Raw genomic sequence first — 22,792 nt, 5'->3', positions numbered from 1 at the left:
CAACAGACAAAGGGAAACAAGCCTTGTCCACCTTTGAGCTGGAATTGAAGAGTATTGAGGCTGGCAGCAGCTCCCTTCAAGACCCCCCTTCCCTAGTTTAGGGCCTAGTATAGGAACTTTCTGTACTCCCCTTCTTTGTCTATAATTAATGAAGAACATTTTTATTCGACTTTTGTTCATGTTATCTTTGTTTTACTTTATTCTTTTTGTGCTTGCCATGAAAGTTTTCACTAACAAAGAGTTAAAGGGAGATCAGCATAAATAAGTCTAACTCCACCAAGAAAACAACTATGACTTCAAAACAGCTACATAACTTAATTTAGATATTAAAAAATGTCATAATTAGACAACTCACACGGGGGTTAAACTTTTATCATCTGACATATTGCTTTCAGTAGGATGTAAGGTCTGAAGATCATTCCTTACAAAAATTCGTTTAACACTTAAAAATGTGGAACTTGAGATCCAAATTAATGAATGGTGAGATACTAATCTCCATAAAACGTGTGGTAAGAATAAGAACAGTGACAAGATATTAAGAACAGTGACAAGGTTTGTGGTCCGAGGACCACACTTAACCAAGTTTTTGTTTGATTCTTAAGAACGGTAACTTCAAATGTTAATTTTCCCAAAGTAGGAGGTCCGAGGACCCGGCATAACTAAGGTTCTGTTTAACAAATGCTAAGACATCAATTTCCACAAGGTTTGTGGTCCGAGGACTACACTTAACCAAGTTTCTGTTTGATTCTTAAGAACGGTAACTTCAAATGTTAATTTTCCCAAAGTAGGAGGTCCGAGGACCCGGCATAACTAAGGTTCTGTTTAACAAATGATAAGACATCAATTTTCACAAGGTTTGTGGTCCGAGGACTACACTTAACCAAATTTCTGTTTGATTCTTAAGAACGGTAACTTCAAATGTTAATTTTCCCAAAGTAGGAGGTCCGAGGACCCGGCATAACTAAGGTTCTGTTTAACAAATGCTAAGACATCAATTTCCACAAGGTTTGTGATCCGAGGACTACACTTAACCAAGTTTCTGTTTGATTCTTAAGAACGGTAACTTCAAATGTTAATTTTCCCAAAGTAGGAGGTCCGAGGACCCAGCACAACTAAGGTTCTGTTTAACAAATGCTAAGACATCAATTTCCACAAGGTTTGTGGTCCGAAGACTACACTTAACCAAGTTTTTGTTTGATTCTTAAGAACGGTAACTTCAAATGTTAATTTCCCCAAAGTAGGAGGTCCGAGGACCCGGCACAACTAAGGTTCTGTTTAACAAATGCTAAGACATCAATTTCCACAAGGTTTGTGATCCGAGGACTACACTTAACCAAGTTTCTGTTTGATTCTTAAGAACGGTAACTCAAGTTAATTTTCCCAAAGTAGGACCCGACTAAGGTTCTGTTTAACAAATGCTAAGACATCAATTTCCACAAGGTTTGTGGTCCGAGGACTACACTTAACCAAGTTTCTGTTTGATTCTTAAGAACGGTAACTTCAAATGTCAGAGGTACTTATAACTTTGAAATGTTAACTGACAAAAACATATTTTATTAATAATAATACCTTCTAAGATTATTTACATTCCATGGGCGTGGTACAATTCTTTCATCTAGGTCAGCTAGCCGATATGACCCTATGCCTGCTACTGAAACAATGCGATAAGGGCCTTCCCAGTTGGGTCCTAGCTTACCCCAAGCTGGGTTCTTAGAAATGCCCACAACTTTTCTTAATACAAGATCACCAGGTGCAAGTGGCCCTAGCTTCACGTGAGCATCATATCCCCGTTTTAGCTTCTGTTGGTAATAAGCCATTTGGATCATAGCTGCCTCGCGTCGTTCCTCAATTAAATCAAGACCTTTCTCCAAGAGTCCATCGTTATTCTCCGGGCTAAAAGAACTCATCTTGAGAGTGGGAAAACCAGATTCTAGAGGTATCACTGCCTCGGCCCCATAAGTTATAGAGAATGGTGTTTCTCCAGTGGACCTGCGCGGTGTAGTCCGATATGTCCACAAAACATGTGGGAGTTCTTCCACCCACCTGCCTTTCGCGTCGTCCAACCTTTTCTTGAGCCCACTAACTATGACCTTATTAACGGCCTCGGCTTGCCCATTTCCCCGAGGATAAGCTGGGGTGGAGTATCTATTTATGATGCCCATATCACCACAATATTTCCTAAAGGCCTTGCTATCGAACTGAACGCCATTGTCCGAGATAAGTGTGTGTGGTATACCGAATCTAGTGACGATGTTTTTCCAGACAAACTTCTTGGAATCAACGTCTTTGATATTTGCTAAGGGCTCAGCCTCAACCCATTTAGTGAAATAGTCTGTTCCCACAAGAAGCCATCTTTTGTTTCCTGCAGCCCTCGGAAATGGCCCCACTATGTCCAATCCCCACTATGCAAAAGGCCAAGGACTGGAGAGAAGGTTAAGAACCCCTCCAGGTTGATGAATATTTGGGGCGAACCTCTGGCATTGATCACATTTTCTGGCATAGTCCTGAGCCTCTCTCTACATATTGGGCCACCAATAACCCTGAGTCAGGGCTCTATGGGCTAAGGACCTTCCCCCAGTGTGACTTCCACAAATCCCTTCATGCAGTTCCTTCAGAAGTGCTTCCGTTGATTTAGGGTGCACACACAGCAAGTACGGTCCTGAGAAGGATCATTTGTACAATTTCTGGTCCTCGGACAACCAGAAACGTGGCGTCTTTCAACGTATCTTATCTGCTTCAGACTTGTCCTCAGGAAGGATATCATTCCTAAGAAAAGATATGACCGGGTCAATCCAACTAGGTCCAGGCCTTATTAGATGGATGCGGGCCGCCTTGGCGGGGGTAAGAGTTGGCTCTAGCAAATCCTCCACAAGGATAATCCTAGGTAAACCCTGAGCCGAGGACGTTGCTAACGTAGCCAAGGAGTCGGCATGGGTGTTTCCACTTCTAGAGATGTGAGCTAAGACGAAGGAGTCAAATTATGCTTGCTGACACTTGACCTGAGCCAAGTATTCCTGCATTCTTAGGTCCCTAGCCTCCATGGTCCCCGTGACCTGGCCGACCACTAACTGAGAGTCCGAGAACGCATGGACTTCCTTTCCACCCATCTTATGTAACATGTTTATGCCCACCAAGACTGCTTCATACTCGGCTTCATTATTAGTATCCGAGAATGACAGCCTCAGAGATTTTTCGAAGATAATTCCCTCAGGGGATATCAGAACAAGTTCGACACCAGACCCTCTCTGATTAGCTGCCCCATCCACATACATTTTCCACGTCGAAGGCACTGTGGCTGTGATCACACCAACTAATTTTCCATCCATGTGTGCTTCTTTTAGAGTTTCTTCAAGCAATGGTTCAGTAAACTCTGCCACTAAGTCAGCGAGGACCTGGCCCTTCACCGAGGTGCGGGGCTTGTATTTAACGTCAAAAGCTCCTAAAATGGTTCCCCACTTTGCCACCCTACCAAAGTAATCGGCGCTGCGTAACACCGCCTTGAGAGGCAATTGGGTCAGAATCATTACAGTGTGAGACTGGAAATAATGAGGAAGCTTGCGCGTGGCGTGAACTATGGCCAGAAGCGCTTTCTCCAAGAGCAGATAGCGCATCTCGGCCTCATTCAAAGACTTACTAACGTAGTAGACCGGTCTTTGCACCCCGCTTTCATTACTTATAAGGACCAGGCTGACCGCGTAGATGGCCACTGTGAGATAAGTGAACAAGACCTCGTCCACCTCGGGGCGAGACAAAATGGGTGGCTGAGAAAGATATTGTTTAAGCTATTGGAAAGCTAACACGCAGTCCTCGGTCCATTGAAACCCTTTCCACTTATTCAACAATTGGAAGAAAGGACGGCATCGGTCAGCTGACCGAGAGATAAACCTATTCAATGCAGCAATCATTCCGGTCAATTTCTGGATCTCTTTTGGGTTCCGAGGTGGCTGCAAATCCTGAATAACCTTGACCTGCACTGGGTTCACCTCTATGCCTCTGTGAGTAATCATGTATCCCAAAAACTTTCCGGACCCCACGCCAAAAGAGCACTTTGAGGCGTTAAGGCGCAGCTTGTACTTTCTTAGCACCTAGAAGGTGTCGGCTAGATCTTTGACGTGTGAAGGTATTGTTTTGCTCTTCACCACCATATCATCTACATACACCTCAATGGTCTTCCCTAGTTGCTTTGTTCAAACATTCTAGTCATCATTCTTTGGTAGGTAGCCCCAGCATTCTTCAACCCAAATGGCATGACCTTATAGTGGTAGTTCCCTGTTGGAGTAATGAAAGCAGTCTTCTCCTGATCCTCCAATGCTAGCGGAATCTAATGGTAACCCTGGAAGGCGTCCAAAAAACTCATTCGAGGATGTCCGACAGTGGCATCCACCAGTTGATCAATACGCGGCATTGGGAACGAATCCTTGGGGCAGGCCTTATTCAAATCTGTGAAGTCCACGCATACTCTCCATGTTCCATTCTTCTTTTTAACCACAACCGTATGCGCCAACCATTCAGGGTAAAAAACTTCTTTAATAGCCCCCGCCCTCTTGAGCTTGAGCACCTCTTCCTTTACAGGCTTGGCATGTTCTTTGGAAGAACGCCGAGGTGGCTGCCTTCTCGGTATAATGGCAGGGTTGACGTTTAAATGATGATAGATGAAGCTTGGATCTACGCCTGGGGCCTCATAAGGGTCCCACGCAAAAACATCAATATTGTCCTTTAGAAATTCCAACAACTCCATCTTCTCTTTGTGTGGCAAGCGTATGCCAACTTGGAAGAACCTTTCTGGGTCATCTGTTATTAAAAACTTCTCTAACTCCTCACAAACGGCGTCTCATCTCTCTCCGGTGCATCCGAGGCTGATTAATTGCTATGACTCTCGGATGGGCAAAGGCGATGACTCGGCTTCATGCGATGAAGCAACGCGGCCGAGATGCATTGCACCGGCCACCTTAGATTGGCTGCGAGGATTTCCTCGATATACTCCCGAGGGGAACTTAACCTTAACATGCAAGGTAGAGGGGACGGCTCCGGAAGCGTGCGGCCATGGCACGATGAGGATAGGGCGTATATGGGGAGTACGCATCAACCACAATAAAATCCACCTCAACCGTTTCTGAACCAGATTGAACGGGCAAACGAATATGTCCCTTCGGCACTACTGCTCTTCCTTCAAAGCTTATAAGTGGGGAATCGTAAGGAGTGAGATCCTCCAACTTCAACCTTAGTCCCTTGAATAAATCAGGGTACATGATATCTGCACCGCTGCCCTAATCAATCATCACCCTCTTCACATCATAATTCCCTATCCTGAGAGTGACCACAAGAGCATCGTCATGGGGTTGGATGGTACCAACCTTATCCTCCTCGGAGAATCCCAAGACGGGCAAAGTCACCTTCAACCTCTTTGGCCTGCAACCTGCCTCCTCGGCCTGAGGATGGGAAACCGCCATCACCCTAGTGGGACCTGAACCGGTCCTACTAGGTGCAGCGAAGATAACGTTAATTGTTCCTAGTGCGGGCCGAGATGGATTGTTCCTCTGGTTGTTTGAGCCAGCGTGACTGCCCTGCCCAATAGGTTGACACAAATGCTGCTTCAATTTTGCTTCACCGACAAGTTGCTCCAAATGGTTCTAAAGAGTCCGACAATTCTCGGTAGTGTGGCCCATGTCCTGATGGTACTGATAAAAGAGGTTCTGATTCCTCTTCGCGGGGTCTCCTGCCATCTTGCTAGGCCACTTGAAGAAGGGCTCCTTACGAACTTTCTCCAACAACTGGTGTACTGGTTCTCGGAACACAGTGTTCACTGCCTGAGGTGCAGCCGAGCCGGATTGACTATTGTAATCTCTCCTCGGCTTGCTATTGTGGTATCTGTCCGACCTGAAATCCCTTCTCTCCTGCGGGATAACCTTCTTCTTACCCTTTCCTTCTTCGGTCTTCCTCTACCCTTTTGTATTCATCAATACGGTCCATGAGGCGACGTACGCTACGGACGGGCTTTTTGGTCAAAGACTTTCTCAAGTCGTGATCAGTAGGAAGACCTACCTTAAAGGTATTGAGCGCCACCTCATCAAAGTCACCATCTATTTCATTAAACATTTCACAGTACCGGTCGGAGTATGCTTTCAACGTCTCCCCTTCCCTCATGGTCATGGATAATAGCGAGTCCAATGGCCGAGGTACTCTGCTACACGTAATGAACCGCGAAGCGAATGCTCTAGTAAGCTCCCCAAACGAACCTATAGACCCCGATTTAAGGCCGTTGAACCACCTCATAGCAATAGGTCCTAAGCTAGAGGGGAAAACTTTACACATCAGGGTCTCGTTGTGAGAGTGCACCGCCATCCTCTGGTTAAAGTGACTCACGTGCTCCACCGGATCAGTCCGGCCATTGTAGATGGTAAAGGTGGGTTGAGTAAACCTCACAGGAAGCCTCCCCTTCTCAATCCTCCGTGAAAACGGAGATTTGGAGAGTTGGTGCAACGCCCGACTCATAGCATCGTTCCCTAAGCCCCTAGAAGGAAGCTTCTTGCGTCTGCGAGCTGGCTGGTCGTCCTCCTCTCCAGAGGACATTGCACTGGGGGGTGAGCATGACCTTGAGTTGTAGCTACCTCCTCGTACCTCCTCTGAGGAAGGATTAGATGAGGACGGTGAAGACCTTCGTCTGGCGCGGCGTAACTTTCTCTTCAAACGATTAATCTCCTTCTGCATGGCTTTAGCACCATCCTCGTAGGTGGTGCTACCCCACCATAAGTATGGCTAGCCCCGGGTATTCGTATGGACACTTCCTCACGATCCATTCGACGCTCAGACGCTCGAAAAGATCCTCCGGTTGTGATCCACCGTGACTCACGTACATGGTGAGAACCAGGGCACACGCCATAGTGTCCCAACTCTTTCTCGACTAGATTTCCCACACGGACGGCGCCAATTGTAAGTGCACAATTGCACACCGGACCCCAAAGACAACTACGGGCTCGGCCCGTGAGCCCTTAGACGATAAAATTTGTAGAGCGTGGGCTTGAAAACAGATTAGAAATGCGGAAACTTGATAACGAGCTAAGAGTTACAAACACCTATAAATAACGAAAGATAATTGTAAATGGGCCTCCTCTCGACGCAAGCCGGGGACTATTCTCTGTATTATTTCTATTCTTTACTTAAAAGTTACAATTCTCGGTTTCTTTCTTTGTTGCCGATCCCCCTTTTTACGGCCTTCACCCCCAAATACTTCCTTTCTGATACCTTTTGGACGGTGACCGAAGTTTCGACCCCCTGCGGTTCGGGGTCACTTCCCCATCAATGCGATCGGGGAGGTAGGTGCGAGCGCTTTAATGCGGAGGTGGCGGCCTTTGCCCTTGATATTTTCTTTAACACGGTGCATCTAGAAGGTTCGGGATGTCGCTTTTAACCATTAGTGCTTTACAGAGTTGTCGACCACCTTCATAATGAAGTCTTGAGTCTCTTGGATCTGTCCAGAGGAAAAGCTCGCCCCTGAGCTCTGCCTCGGCTCGGCGTATGGGCCGGTCGTAGAGTTTAGTCCCGGGAGCGAGTCGGCGCAAATCCTGCTATCAAAGACGTATGCGTTTGGGTCCTTTTACTCCCCACAGTTTTATTAATGGCTTGTTTTGTACTCTTGTGTCAAGAAAGTGAGATTCTATATATTTTTTTAATAATAAACTAGCAACGAACATAATATAATAAAAAAAATTAGGCAAAATATGAAAAATAAATAATAAAATTTTCACAAATAGTTAATAAAAAAAACTAGATAAAAAAAATCCACAAATGAACAATAAATTCATAAAAAATGCATATAAACAAACTAGACGGATAAATTTAAGAAATATAATATAATAAAATTATAATATATATATATATAGGCCCCAATTTAAATGTCGTGCGATCTTGAGAAATAAAAAGCCCACGTTGGGTATTTTCTACTAAGATCAACATCAATAAAAATAATAAATAAATAAAAAACATAAAACATAAAACACATATACCATATTTAAATAACCAGGTATTGTGAGACTTAGTTATAATAAATCACACATGGCTTAGTAATGTACTGCCACCTAAATATGGTCAAGTTCTTTTGATCAGTTAAAAAGAAAAGAAAAAACAAATTTACAGTCAAATCACAATACAAACATTTCATCAAACATGTAAAAGCCTCACAAATAATTTGCGAAATCAATTAAACCAAACAAAAATTTAGAAAAAAATTATATTAATAAAAAATCATAAATTTATTAAATATTGAACTAAATTACAAAATCAACCCTAAATTGAAAACCAAAATTAGTGAGTGCGGATCGTGGGGAAATTATTATAAAACCAAAAAAAGAAAAAGAAAAAAAAGAGATTGGTTTTGATACTGTGGACCAATTGGCAATTGGTGCCTGGGTTTGTGCTTGGGAAAGGGGTTAACTTAGGAGAAGCGTGAGGAGCACGAGAAACAGTATTAGCTGTTCAATAAATTCACCTCCCTTTTTATAATCTCTGTCTCGCTCTCATCTCAAGCAAATACTCGTACACTCTCTCACTCCGATCCAAAATCCCAACCCCATTCAATCCTTGAAAGCTATTTCCTTTTTATTTTCTATTTTTCTAAACGCAAAAATTCGCAACCTAAAATGGGTTTTATCAGGAGTAGCTTCTCCTTCATAGTTGGCACAATGTTCGGAGTCTACGTGGCCCAAAACTACGCCGTTCCGAATATCAAGAAGCTCGCCGACACTGGCCTTATCATCGCGAAGCACCTCGAAGAGAGCTATCGGAAGCCGAAGAAGAGGGACGATGATTAGTTTCCCTTATACTACTCGTCGTTTAGGATTCAGGTTTTTGTTTTTTTTTTGGGAGACCCTTTGTTGAGAATTGATGGAATTTTCAGTTTGGATTTCTAGTTATTTCAATTTTGGTTTGTCAATGAAAACCTGGGCAAATTTTTTTGCTTTATAGTTCCAATTCTATCGCAATTTTGTATTCTATGATTCCAATTGGTTGGTGAAATTAATATACAAAAAGTTCAGATTTTTATTAGTAATTTCAGTTTTTTATGCAACGATTTATTTTAATGCCTTGTGGATTGACTGATCTGTTTTCCCCCAAAAATTGCTTTGGCATTGTGTTGATTTCTCAAGTTCAAGTATTTATTCATATGTTTAGTGTCTTATTAAGTTAAGCCATGAAATCCAAGTTCTACGATTTGTTTCGGGGCTAATTTTCCTATGTTGTCCTGAATTATGAGTGATGGTTTCAGCTGTGTTTCCAATCCCTGATGTGGGAAATGTATGCTGTTTATTCAAGTCATTGTACAGCGAGCTAAATACTGCTGTTGGGCTAGAGTATAATGTTAATTGCCACTAAGGAATTGAATATGGATTTCAGGTCTGCTGTATTTCTTTTTATGGGTGAGTTACACGCGCACTCACTGGGTCTTGAAGCCATGATATCACCTTCCATCCCATTATACCGGGAGAGGAGGAAGTTTCAGTTGAGCTATATAGCTCATTGACATTTCAGTTCCCCTCAATTATATTTGTTGAACGGTTTGTAGTCAGTTGTAACATCACTTTGCAGGAAAGAATGCAATTGAAGGAAAGCAGTTGTTAAGTAAGCATACTAATAGTAATCATACAAGATCGGCCATGCTACTGAAACAAACTGAATAGTTGATTGTTGATACCATCAAAAAAAATTAAACATTGGCATATCTATCAAAGAAAATATTTGGTTAATTAGAGCATGGAAGGATTGGTGTGAGTAAAGATAATGATAGAGTTGATTATTATTCCATTGCACCTTGTTTGTAGATAGTAGTTTTAGGTGCCATCAATTTTTTGTGTTCTCTCTCTCTCTCTCTCTCTTGTTTGTGTGTGTGTGTGTGTGAGAGAGAGAGGCAGTTCCTAGAAGTAACTGGAAGTTGGATTTGGCAGATGAAAGATACAGTCTTAAAAGTCAAGCCTGAGGATCAATGGAAGGCTGCAATTTTAACATGTGATTAACAAATTTCTTATCAAAATATTTAAATTAATAATCTTTCTGTTTTTGAAGTTGCATATATGTGCCAGTGTGTTTGGAAGGAGGGAGAGTAAGTTTCAAGGGTGAGTAGAAATTGGAATTTGGTGGCTCTTAATGTTAAAAGCAATAATTCATTTGAAGGCTGTCAATGAATCCTAGATTTTTATATAAGAACTGATATGTCCAATGATTTTATTATATATCATATGTCATTGAGTTTTATCTGTGCTTCTGGTTCATATAAGCTTTTCAGTTTTGTTTAACAGTTTTTCTTTCTTAAAATATGTTTGTTCTGTGAGAGCATGTTCGTTTGGGATGGTAGGAGGTTAGTTCCCCGAAGTTCCATTAACTTTGGTATAAGTTCAAATGTATGGACCAGAAGCTTTAAGAATCACTAGATTTCATTTTTGATACTGATATTACTTATTACAACTTTTGTGTTACTTTTCATGAAAGTTGTGTGCTAGAGGTTGTTTATTGCCATTTTTTAAATTATACCACACACATGGTTTAAAAGGCTTTCATGTCATTGCAAAGATATAATTTTCTCATTGCTTAGAAATCTTGCTAAGATGGTGTGCTCATATTTGAGTCTATGTTTTCATGTTAACCTGTGTCTACATGTTCACAAATCTGAATTTCAAATCATTATAAAAGGTCTCCCCCTTATTTTTTTCGATAATTATATAAATATTAATTCAAGGAAAATCCTAACTTTAACAACATTGTCTAGACATAAATTTTTTTTTTTTTGATAGGTAATAACAGCTTTATTGATAATAAAAGCACAATGAATTTACGATAGTAAACTCACTGCACTGAAAAGAATACAAACCAATCAAAAAGAGAGACTAATAGAACTAAGAAAATCACACAAAGAATGACAATGCATAATCCCCCAAATCTGGGACCACTCAAACAAAGTCCTAAGTAGCAAAGACTTCACACAGTTCTGTTCTAGACATAAATATTCACCTAAAATATCTGACCCAGTTCTGTTCTAGAATTCTGCAAAGGCTCAACTTATCTCTGACTTCTACATTTTTTAAATTGGTTTAATTAGGATTCAATATCATATTTTAGCATGAGACTAATGTTCATCCATATACTTTCAAATAGGAATTGATTTGAATTTTACATACTCCCTAGTATCAACTTTGCGGTTCTTATATTTGTTTTAGTTTGCACGTTAATGTTGTACAACTTTGTTAATAGTATGATGCACACTGCATAAAGGTTTGCCACAATTTGGTATGGATGGCATATACCTTTCTTTTTTTTAATGAAAAATTATTCTTATAGGTTTCCTGCTTGTCTCGTTATGGTATTCAGTGCCTTGAATAAAGGAGCAATGTTAAATCACACTCTTCACTTGGTAGAATCACGACGTTTGTAAGCTTCCTTGTAAAGTAATAAGTGATTAAGAAAATAAACTAATGAGGTACTTGAAATTAGAATGGTGGTCTTTTTTAACCATTTTGTATCTGTAGCATAATGATCCTTGTAATATCTCATTACTTTTGACTCAAAGTCAATCAAAGCCTTCGCCTTCTTTGTTGTCTTCATCCCATGGAAGATTAGCATCTACTCCATAGCAATTGGGCAAGAAGCTTTTGAAGCAGTACTTGCAATCCCACATTATGGATTTTAACATCTGACTAAAGAATTTCTTTCTCATTGAAATTTGATTCATTGTGATTTTGTTTTGTATAGATGAAATTCCTTAGTCACTTAAGAATCCATTCAACCAATTGTGCACTAGGCAATCCCTTTTTTTTTTCTTTCTTTTTTTTTCTTCTTTTGCATGTCTTATAAATCACAACCTTATGTGGTTAGTGGTTCATAGTAGCTTTGCAATTGGTACATCTATAGCTGGTCTGTACTTGGTATCACTCACAAAATTTGTCACTGAAAAGAGAAAACTAACCAAAACAATAACATGAAATATATGCAATGAAGTTTTCACATTTACAACAAAACTTTATTACATTATGGGAGTAGTTGGAAGCTTTTGCATGATCATCATGTGGGTAGGAAAAGACTATTTTCTTCACAAAGATGAAAATTATAATCTGCCTGTGTTTTTGACTCCATGCTTGTCATTCTAACCAATGGATAGGAACAAGTCACTTGAATTGTTAGAGGCTTTCTCACTCTCCAATGAAGAGGGAAAGAAGGGTGAGGGCTCCTTCTGCATGTGTAATGAACGCCACTCGTCAATGTATGCCATTTGATGAGGCTCTAAACTGGGAGGTTCTCTCTGTTCTAGAATTTTCAGAATTTTTTCAGTTTTACCAAGAATGTAAACTGCATGCCTCACGCTTCCCTGTCTCTCTTCAATGGTGCTGCTCAAACACTTAACAGGTATAAGATGCTGTAAATTAGTGAGGCAAGCACCCAGTATTTCAGAGATCATGACAACCACTTCTGCAAATAACTTCTCACCCATCTGGTTGTTAATGCTTTCACAATTTAGCAGAATGGTTTGACTTATTCTATACATGGAATTGGCAGCCAAGACTTTGATGGGCCACTTTGAAGGACTTTGCTTTAAACATTGATTCATTTGTTTCTTGTGAAACTCCACAGACCTGTTCTTTGCAGTATCGGCAAGTTCTTGAAGTATTTCCTTTGGGCTTTTTCCTTGAAGGGACAGTTTATGGAGGTCCACATCCAACCACTTGTGATAGAGTTCAACACCTAACCAAACCACCTCTGCTGTCTTCCTGATGTTGGACAAATCTCTTGCATCCAGGTATTCTTCGATGAGTCTTACATACTCCAGGCCTTGATTCACACCACATATCAGCTGTTTAATCGATTTAGGGCTGACATTTGGAATTGCTACAGCAATACTTGTGAGTGTTACCACAGGAAGCACCCAACAATTTGGTGGTTCCTCAGAATCTAGAGAAGGAACTTGGTTACTGTCACACTTGCCCACTCCCTTGAATCCTTGTGAAAACTCCAACAGGTTTATGAGGTATTTAGGCTGTTCTTTCCCTCCCATCCGTATCCAATGATCAGTGGGGTCACATTTACATTTCATCATTGACTCAACCATAACATCCTCACCTTCAAGATGCAAAACAAATCGGCTAAGATCCAGCTTTGAGGAAAGCTGTGATTCCAAAGCTGATTCAGTATATGAAACACTGTTCTTGAGTTTGAACTTCTTCTTCAACTCTTCACAGCAACTGCAGAAAAGACAGATCCGGCTTACAATGATAACGGAAATGAGGCGAATCACTTTGCTTGTTATCACAATCCCAGTTTGCACTCCGATGCACAAGTCTAAGAATTGAATTTTTGCATCATGGGCAAGTTTCCTGAAGTGCCGATTACGGATTTGTAAAGTTAACGGGCACTCTTTCATCTCTACTAGGCTCTGAATCCAGTAGCGCTCTACTTTAAAATGTTTTGTGTGGCATGTATTTCCTCTTTTTGGGCAACTAAAATTGATGGCTACGAACCACCGACATGCTGGGCCAAGAGTACCAACTCCTACTGCAATGGTCTGTATAACTAGAACTATAGTGGTTGACCACTTATAGTCAGACTCTCCGATGCAAAATTTGAATGACCAGGGCAAGAAGTACGATCTAAACATGGCTTCTGCTAAAGTTGCGGCACTCAGAAGACAGAATGCTCCAGAAGCGGTGCATGTCACTGAACGCCCCATTACAAATTGGGGGTTACAGGTATGAGCCATCATCCAATATTTCATAAGATCCTCTCTAAGTTTGTCGACAACTGTTTTACCAGTATCTTTTGAGCTTTCATTGAGAGCTAATTCGTACTTTTTATTGTACTTGTATTCTAAATACTGCTTGGTAGTTGGAACAGTTAAGGCAGAAAAAGTCATGAATAGAAGCAAAACAAGCATGATAAACATGATGAAAGCATGTTCTTTCCAGAAAACATAGATTACCCCAGTACCTAATTGGATGCAGATATTCACAATAACAGTAATAACAAGTATTCCCATAGCAATAATGTTCATAGCCATTTCTTTATTCTCCATGGTTCCAATAGAAGGCATAGAATTACCCATTACTGTACAGATGAAGGCGGTACTGCTAAGTTTTGCAAGCTGATCCTGGCGGCTAGGCATCGGGGTATTTAGATCCACTGCCAGCTTGACTGCTGTGGCAATCAAGGTCAGGGAAGTAGCGTTGAGAGAGAACAATTTGCAGGGGAACCAAAATTTTCTATAGCGGATTCCATTGATGCCATCCACAGCCATTGCAATGAGGCAGGCCAGTGATGCTGCTGCCACATAGATGCCAATCCATGGCAGTGGCTCGCTGAACTTTGCAGCATCCAGGTTCCCATCAGTGTTGCAGCCGAGCTTACCCATCTTCTTCTTCTTCTGTTCCTGTTTTCTATTTTTTTTTTTGTTTTTTTTGTGATCCAAATAACTAGGAGGGCAGAGGGTTTGACTCTGCTTGTTCTATTGAGTGATGTGATGAAGGATATCAGGTTCACTTTGGAAAATACTAAATAGATAGAGAGTGTTGCATTTTGGTCATGATTGGTGTATTCTTTGTTGTGCTTTTGTTACAGTTAATTACTATTTGGGTCAAGAGTACAGAGGACTGTTGGGTGAATTTCTTCTTTTAGCTTATGGATAAGCTACCAAGGATATACTTTGTTTTTTCTTCTAGGGGCAGGTTAAACTTTCTTTTCTTTTCTTTTTTTAAAGCTGAGAGTGGACTTTCTTGTCTTGTAATTATGAAAGTCGGTATTATAAATTTAATGTAGGCTTTTTCTGAAATGGATTATTTTGTAGACTTGAGAGGGACTGATAGTGGAGTCGGTATAATCTAGAGAGATTCAGAAAGACTGTGTGGGCACACTATCAATTTTTTCAAGTTGAATCGTTGATATCATATCCATCCAAGCCTCTGGGCCCCCATGATTTGTCATTTCGGATTCGACTTGGAACAAAAGTTATGCAGAAAGGTTAATTAATTGTGTATGTTGGTTTTACCTATAGAGCAATTAATTGTGTATATGTTGGTTAACTTAAAATACTGATGCATGAAGATTTTGTTAATTTCAACTTTGATTATGATGGGGATCCAAAATTTGGATGGTAACATGAGGGATTTTTTGCTAAATGTTGCAGTATAGACTATAGAGACATGTTTAGGTAGGAAAGAACAATATTGATTACATGCCTTTATGATATTTGATTTATGACTGCTTACCTATTATTCTCACTCACTGCTAGCGTATTTGTTGAGTTCACTTCAGAATTGATAAATTATATTTTATTCCTTGAAGTTTTTCCTTTCTTTCACAAAAACGTATTTATCATCATGGATGAATTTATATTTTATTCCTGAGAGAAAGATTGTTAAGGGGTTTTTGGGATTTGTGGGTTTCATTACTCATCACCTAAAATAAGTGGGTCTCATGGAGAAGGTGCTTCTTTGAATGGGTTTTGGGGTTTTGTTTCCATCACTCAGTTCTCACTAAATCGAGGAATGAGTTACTGAAAACAAAACAAGTTTTAAGTGTTTTTGACTTACAAAAACAGAGTAATGGGTGGCAACTTTGTAAATATCTTCACATCAGTGGGTCCCACGGTCAGAAAAGAGTCAAATCGGTAGTTCCGTACTCTCCACCAATGGCTTTAATGTGAATTTCAAATTATAAAAGGATTACACTAGAGTTTATTTTATGGTTTAGATTAAATTTTACAAACCTAAAAGTTAACATTTTTTTTTTTGGTTTCAATTTTTGTTTTTAAAAAATAATTTAAACCAACTTAGGACATGCTGGCAATTGCTTTGTCCATGAATAAACATTTGGGTTCTCTATCTCTTATAGATCGGATCACTGGATGCATACAAGAAACCAACAAATAAAAGGGAATAGAATAACCATTTTTTAAATAAAAAAAAAGACAAGTTTAGTTACAAAATTAGTTATAGTTTAAGGTTATAACTTTATTTAATGAAATAAACATTACTACATATTTTGAAATTTTAATTGTTGAATTGTATGTTTTTTTCGCTCTTAATACACATGTTAAGTTTTGTGTCAATTGTATATTATTTACTATATGATCTATAAACTTATATTTTATGTATAATTTTAAATTACAAAAACTTACAATTTAAATAATTTATTAATGACATAGTTATTGATTTTTAATTTTCTAGAAAATTTGCAAGAATGAAGGATAAGAATAAGATGTAATCCACTGGTGGAGGGAATAACTAATTTTGTAGCGAAGATTATAACTAATTTTGTAGTTAAACTTTGTCTATATATCTATAAAAAAAAAAAGAGAGAGAGAGAGAGGGAAGAATAACCATTTAAGTAAGTTTAATTGTGAGAAGGGCATTTCTATTATTTAACCGGTTGAGGGCCATTTTCCTCTCCTCTTCTTCTAACCAAAAAAAAAAAAAACCACCAGTTGAGGGCCGTTTAATTTAACTTCTAGTTGAACGGTAGGGTCATGTGAAACCAATTTCTTTATTGATTCCTTTGAAGAAACCAAAACCTCTAAATTGATAATTGGGTTAAATTTAACTTCCAGTTGAATGGTAGGGTGATGTGAAACCAATTTCTTTATTGATTCCTTCGAAGAAACCAAAACATCTAAATTGATAATTGGACTATTTTATAGTTATGAGATACTATCTTTGATACAATGACTTATACTGTAAGTGCACAATCGCACCTGGACCCAAGGACAACTGTGGGCTCAGGCCCAATGAGCCTTAAACAATGAAATTTGTAGAGTGTGGGAATGAAATCTAGTTTAAGGATGTGAGGAACTTATTGAACAGGCTAAGGTATAATAATGATTGCAAATGGTAAATGATTATTGCAAAAAGGCTTCTTCAGACATAAGCCGAGGACAATGTCTATATTATTTCTCTTTCTTTCTTGAATGTTACAATTCTTAGTTTCTTTCTTAGTAATTGGCCGATCCCCCTCTTCTTTGGCCTCTACCCCTTTTAAATACTTTTTCTCTTGGTGCTTTATCCATGTGTTGCCCAAATCTTTTCTTTTTTCCCTGACACCACCTTCTTCAAGTGTTTTAAATAATAACCAGAATATTCAATTCTACTGTTTTGGGGTCACTTTCCCATTAATGCGGCCTGGGAGGTGGGTGCAGGGTCTTTAATGTGGAGGTAGCAGTCTTTTCCTAAGATATTTTTCTACCACCGGTGCCTCTAAAGGGTACAAGGATCCCCCTTTTAACCAACAGTCTTTCTGTAACTCTGTCTTGATCATTCTAGCGAGGCTCCAAGTCCTCCTGGGTCTATCCGAGGAGAAACTCATCCTCGGATGTATCCTCGGACCCTCGGCGTATGGGCCGATTTGTAGTTTTAACAGGGTTTTAATCAAGAACAGATTGGCCTTCCTTGTTAGAGCCCAAATGCCCAAAATGCCTACTTGGATTCTTTTACTCCCCACATATACCACATGGGTTTTTTTTTTTTTTTTTGCATTTTCTTTTTTATAATTCAATAGTTAAAACAGGAAATATTTAAACTATAAATATCTCTATTTGAAACCGTGTCAGTTGAATTACAAAGTTCTTGGTACATTTAACACTGCACAAAATATGAAAATAGTTCATATCAAACGCAAAGTTAAGGTATTATACTTATAAAATTCTATTATGACTTATTGTGGTGACAAAGAATCCAACTTAACAAACTGAAAATGCTGCCTCAAAATCATATTTTCAAGACAACTTTTATATAACTTGTGTGTTTTCGAATGTTATTATTGTTGGATTGAGATCAGGTATTGCACCTGATGTAGTTCTTATGAATGGTTGAGATTGATAGTTATAAAAAACAACTTTCAATCTCAATCATTGATTCAAAAAAATTAAGATAAGACAAAAAAATCCAACTTAACAAACTAAAAATATTGCCTTGAAAACATATTTTCAATATGACCTTTATTTTATTTGTGCGTTCCTGAACATTATTACTGTAAGTGCACAATTACACCTGGTCCCAAGAACAGTTATGGGCTCAGGCCCAATGAGCCTTAAACAATATGAATTTGTAGAGTGTGGGCTTGAAACCCAGATTAGAAGTGTGTGGGGATTAAATGACAAACTAAAGATTGCAAATATTTGGAAACAACAAGGAATATTGTTGATAGGCCTCCTCGGATGTAAGCCGAGAGCTGTTCTTATATTATATCTTTCTCTTAGCCTTTTTTCTTTTTAGGTTACAAAAAGTCCGTCCCCCTTTCTCTTCCAGGTTCCCCCTTAAATACTCCTCTTTTTAATACTTTGTACACGTGTTGCCCCAACTCCTCCCTTAGCCTAGATATTTCTTTTCTTAGTGCCTTTGAACAGTAACTAGAAGTTTCCCTTCCACTGTTCAGGTGTCACTTCCCCATAAATGCGGCCAGGGTGGTAGGTGCAGGGTCTTTAATGTGGAGGCAGCAGCATTTATCTTTGACATTTCTTCAACACCGGTGCTTTTGGAGCGTTCTAGGGTTCACCCCTCTTAACCATTGGCCTTAACCGTGTCATCCCCTAATCTTTACCATGAAATTCCGAGTTCTTCGATGTTCATCCGAGGGTAAGCTCACCCTCGGCTGGATCCTCGGATCCTCGGCGGGATCCTCGGCGGGATCCTCGGATCCTCGGCGTATGGGCCGACCCATAGTACTAACAGATTCTAAACCCAGGAGCAGATCGGCCTTCCTCAACACGGCCCAAAAGGCCCACCTTCCCATAAGGATCTTTTTACCCCCCACAATAGCCCCTCAAAACTCTAATTTTCAACGTCCGAGGAGAAAAATAGGGTTTTGATCCGACGAGAACCTACTCCATTCACTTTGTGTGTGATGGCACGTGTGGAAATCGTTTCGCGTCCCAGAAGATGCCACTTGGCGGTTTTATTTTCAACAACGCGCGTATTTATTACTGCCAGTTACACTTTGTCCCTCACGTTCAACGGTGAGATGGGCATCCAACGGCCCTCGTTACTCCACGAAATTTTAGGCGGGACAAATATAATTTCGAGGCCGCCTTTTCGCACGTCGTGACGCTTCGGGAACCTGCGCCTTCATTTAATTCCTCAGGGATCAATCCCATCAAAACACCAACAATCATTCTTTACCAGCAGAAAACCGTGGAAACCCGTACCTTCAACTTTGTAAGTTCTTGCTCTCTCTATTCTTAACCCTTTTCTCCTCGGTATTTGTCCTCGGCTACCACTACAAACATTCTCCCTCTTAGAGTTTAGCCTTTCGTTCTTTTCTAATGGGTAAGTTTAAGTGTCTAGTAGATACCGCCGCTGGGATGGAAGGCTTTAGGGCCAAATACCGTATTCCCAGCGACGTAGGATTAGAATATTGCCCGGCAGAAGCCGTGGCCGGTTCCAGGAAAGAGGGAGAGGTTATCATCCCAATAATAGCCTTTATAGAGGGTGGGATGACCCTTCCAATGAAACCTGTAACTCGGGAGTACCTTCGCAACCACCGGTTGTGTCCCGATCAATGCCTCCCAAACGTTTTTAGAGTTCTAGGTAGTGTAGATGCTCTAAATGAGCAGATGGGTTTAAACCTCACATGGCACGATGTCGTGTTCCTATATGAGTCCCATAAACTTTCTAAGGTAGGTTATTATATTAAATCTCGGTCCAGCACCGTTAGGCTAATCTCCTGTCTGCCCAAATCAAACAAAGGCATGAAGGACGACTACTTGATCGTGTCCGGGAACTGGCACGACGGCTTCCACTGCCCAGTTCAGTGGGGGGATCCAGGTGCGACGCCGTAGGATTAATCTCCCCACTACACAACTTCTTCTAACACACATAGAAATGCGTATTCGTACTTACTTAAATTTGTTAAATATCTGTGTGAATCTGACCAGGTTTGTTTGCTTTGACGTCTTTTTTGCAGATAAGCAGCACGTGCGTCCTCGTCTGAGTCACTGTAACATCGCAGATCTAAACCGAGTACTTCGCTCCGAGGTGTTCGTTAGCGAAGACTTACAACTCCGGGCTGCTCACCTCATTCTAGGGTACACTCCCCTTTCCTCGGACTTCCAGGAGATAGAGAACGCCATAATTGCGGGCGACCGAAGACGAAAGAGGATAAACGTAGCTCGGCCCCACTTTTTGGACGACCGTGACCTCCCGGACGCTCCTAACACCATTCTGTACAACCGGCCGATAGCAGTAGTCCCCCTCACCGTGCACTCACAAGCAACTGTCGTTCCAGAAGAGTAGGTGTCTTCTTCACACACACTTGACGACGAGATAGACCAATTCCATCTCGAAGACACCGAGAGGCCTCGCGGGAACCAGTTTGTGGTACTTTCCGACGAGGAGGAAGAAGCCACCGAGGCCTCTGGAATTGCAGGGTTTGTGGTTGCCCTTCCCGAGGACGAATTTGAAGAAGACATGGGAAGAATGGAGGGTCTCCTTACCAATAGGGCTGCTAAGGTTGCAGAGAAAAAGAGGGGGACGTCTCAAGTTCCCCCATCCTTACCACCTCCCCCTCCTCCAGCTGAGCCAAAACTTCTAGCCGAGGATCCAAAGAAGAAGAGGAAGGGGGATAACGAGGGGACGATTAATAAAGACCCCAAGAAACCACGACAACAACTCCCACCGGCCCAGCAGCAGAAGGTGGACAAGGGCAAGGGTAGGGCCCGCTCGGTCGAAATCGGGGAATATAGGGACGAGGCTGAAGTGCGCCGAGCACCGACCACCTGGTCCCCCGATCTAAGACTGGACGGCGCACCCATCTCCTGCCAGTCCAGTATAAGGGCGGTTCAACAAGGCCATGCCCACCACTTGGCCGAGGTTTTGGAACGCCCCCTCCTGCTGCCCAAGGATATGGAGACCTTGGAAAAAATGGGCCAGCCACAACTATTCCTGTCACTAAAAAGAGATCTAGCGCTGGTAAGTTTTTCCCCTTTTCAGGAAGATTCCACTTTCAACAATATTTATAAGTAAGTTTATTTTTTTACTATTCCTAACTCCGTCATCTTTTGTTATAGGCTATCCAGGAGGTCTTTGTAGCCGAGAAGTTTATAGAAGACACTCGGAAGGTAGCCGGGCGAGCTCGAAATCAGGATGGAAACTGAGAAGTCCTTGGGCACAGCCCTTGCTGAGAATGAGAAGTTGACCTCGGAGGTGGCTGATCTGAGGAGAGAGAAAAATGGGGTCGAGTCAAACTTGAAGACCATGAAGACCCAGATAGAAGGACAGTGCAAGCTCCTTCATGAAAGAGATGAAGAACTCTCCCAAGCTCAAAGGGAGTGCTCGGATCTAAAGAAGGAACTGGCGTTGATGAAGAAAGAAGCCAGCTCCTTCCAACTCTCTCTCCACGCTGCCAAGCAGGCAAGTTTCGATGAAGGGGTAGCAACCACAGAGGAGCAGCTGACAGAGGAGTTCGCGGCTTTATGCCGTGAATACTGTCAAAAAGTATGGGGGAAGCTTTAAACGTAGCAGGAGTTCCCCAATCTTCGGATCTGAGGAAGTCCGAGAACGTTTGGCTTCCCCTAGAAATACAGGAGATTGAAGAGGCTCCTGCTGCTACTCCTACCCCCGAGACAATTCTTCCTGCTCTACCTCCAGTGGTCCCACAACAAGTTCCTGATCCTACAGAACCCTCTAGTTCCAACAAAGAGAAGGAAGGAGAAGGGAATGCAGAGAAGGACTTGAGCTAGATAGTGGAACCCAACGTCCTTTCAACGAAGACAGCAGATAAGGGAAAGCAAGTCTTGACTCCTTTTGAGCTGGAGTTGAGAAAGACCGAGGGCACCAGTACCTCTCAGCAAGATCCTCCTCCAAAAGCTTAGGACTTAGCTTAGGGCTTCTCTTTTTCCATTTTTGAATTCTATATGTAATGTATATTTAACAGATTAATGAAGAACAATTTCGTTTGCTTTTCACTTGGGTTATACCTGTTTTTACTTTATTCTTTTTGTACTTATTACAAAAGTTTCCCATTAAGTCATAGCAGAAGTTTCTCAAAGTACACAAATCTAACTCCAAGGATTGCACATTCATAACTTCCACATAACCATGCGTATATTATTAAAGATTTAATAAAAAGTGACATGGTTAATATATTTGAACAATGCCTTGATTAAAAAGAAGAGATGACGTCATATAACGATTAAACCCTTATAATGCATAACACTGTTTCTAGCAGGATGTAAGATCCGAGGACCGTTCCTTACACAAAATTGTTTAACAACCAAAGATATAAAACTTAAGATCTGAATTTAATAAACAGTAACGCATTAACATCCAGTCATAATAAGGAGACAACCTTGATCAAAGTTGTGGTCCGAAGATGAGACTTAACCAATTTTCCGTTTGATTCTTAAAAGTTATAACTTTAAATGTTAATTTTCCAAAGTAGGAGACCCAAGGACCCGACATAACTAAGGTTCTGTTTAACAAATGACAAGACATCAATTTCCACAAGGTTTGTGGTCCGAGGACTGCACTTAACCAAGTTTCTGTTTGATTCTTAAAAATGATAACTTCAAATGTTAATTTTCCCAAAGTAGGAGGTCCGAAGACCCGACATAACTAAGGTTCTGTTTAACAAATGACAAGACATCAATTTCCACAAGGTTTGTGGTCCGAGGACTGCACTTAACCAAGTTTCTGTTTGATTCTTAAAAAATGATAACTTCAAATGTTAATTTTCCCAAAGTAGGAGGTCCGAAAACCCGACATAACTAAGGTTCTGTTTAACAAATGACAAGACATCAATTTCCACAAGGTTTGTGGTCCGAGGACTGCACTTA

The 22,792-nt window shown here is 40.8% G+C and overlaps 2 protein-coding genes across 2 annotated transcripts; one reads left to right on the top strand and one right to left on the bottom strand.

Annotated features, from left to right (window-relative positions):
* The first annotated feature begins 8,409 nt into the window (after positions 1–8,409).
* LOC142613685 (uncharacterized) lies at positions 8,410–9,046 on the top strand. The gene has a single exon (XM_075786134.1). The coding sequence runs from the start codon at positions 8,637–8,639 to the stop codon at positions 8,805–8,807; it is 171 nt and encodes a 56-aa protein (XP_075642249.1). The 5' UTR covers positions 8,410–8,636; the 3' UTR covers positions 8,808–9,046.
* A 2,811-nt stretch (positions 9,047–11,857) lies between these two features.
* Positions 11,858–14,514, bottom strand: LOC142611856 (uncharacterized). The gene has a single exon (XM_075783995.1). The coding sequence runs from the start codon at positions 14,381–14,383 to the stop codon at positions 12,128–12,130; it is 2,256 nt and encodes a 751-aa protein (XP_075640110.1). The 5' UTR covers positions 14,384–14,514; the 3' UTR covers positions 11,858–12,127.
* Positions 14,515–22,792: the final 8,278 nt, after the last annotated feature.

This window comes from Castanea sativa, chromosome 10, assembly GCF_040712315.1.
Source record: "Castanea sativa cultivar Marrone di Chiusa Pesio chromosome 10, ASM4071231v1".
Classification (NCBI taxonomy): Eukaryota; Viridiplantae; Streptophyta; class Magnoliopsida; order Fagales; family Fagaceae; genus Castanea; species Castanea sativa.
The sequence above is the reverse complement of the archived record's forward strand: the minus strand, read 5'-3'. Positions and strand labels throughout refer to the sequence as shown.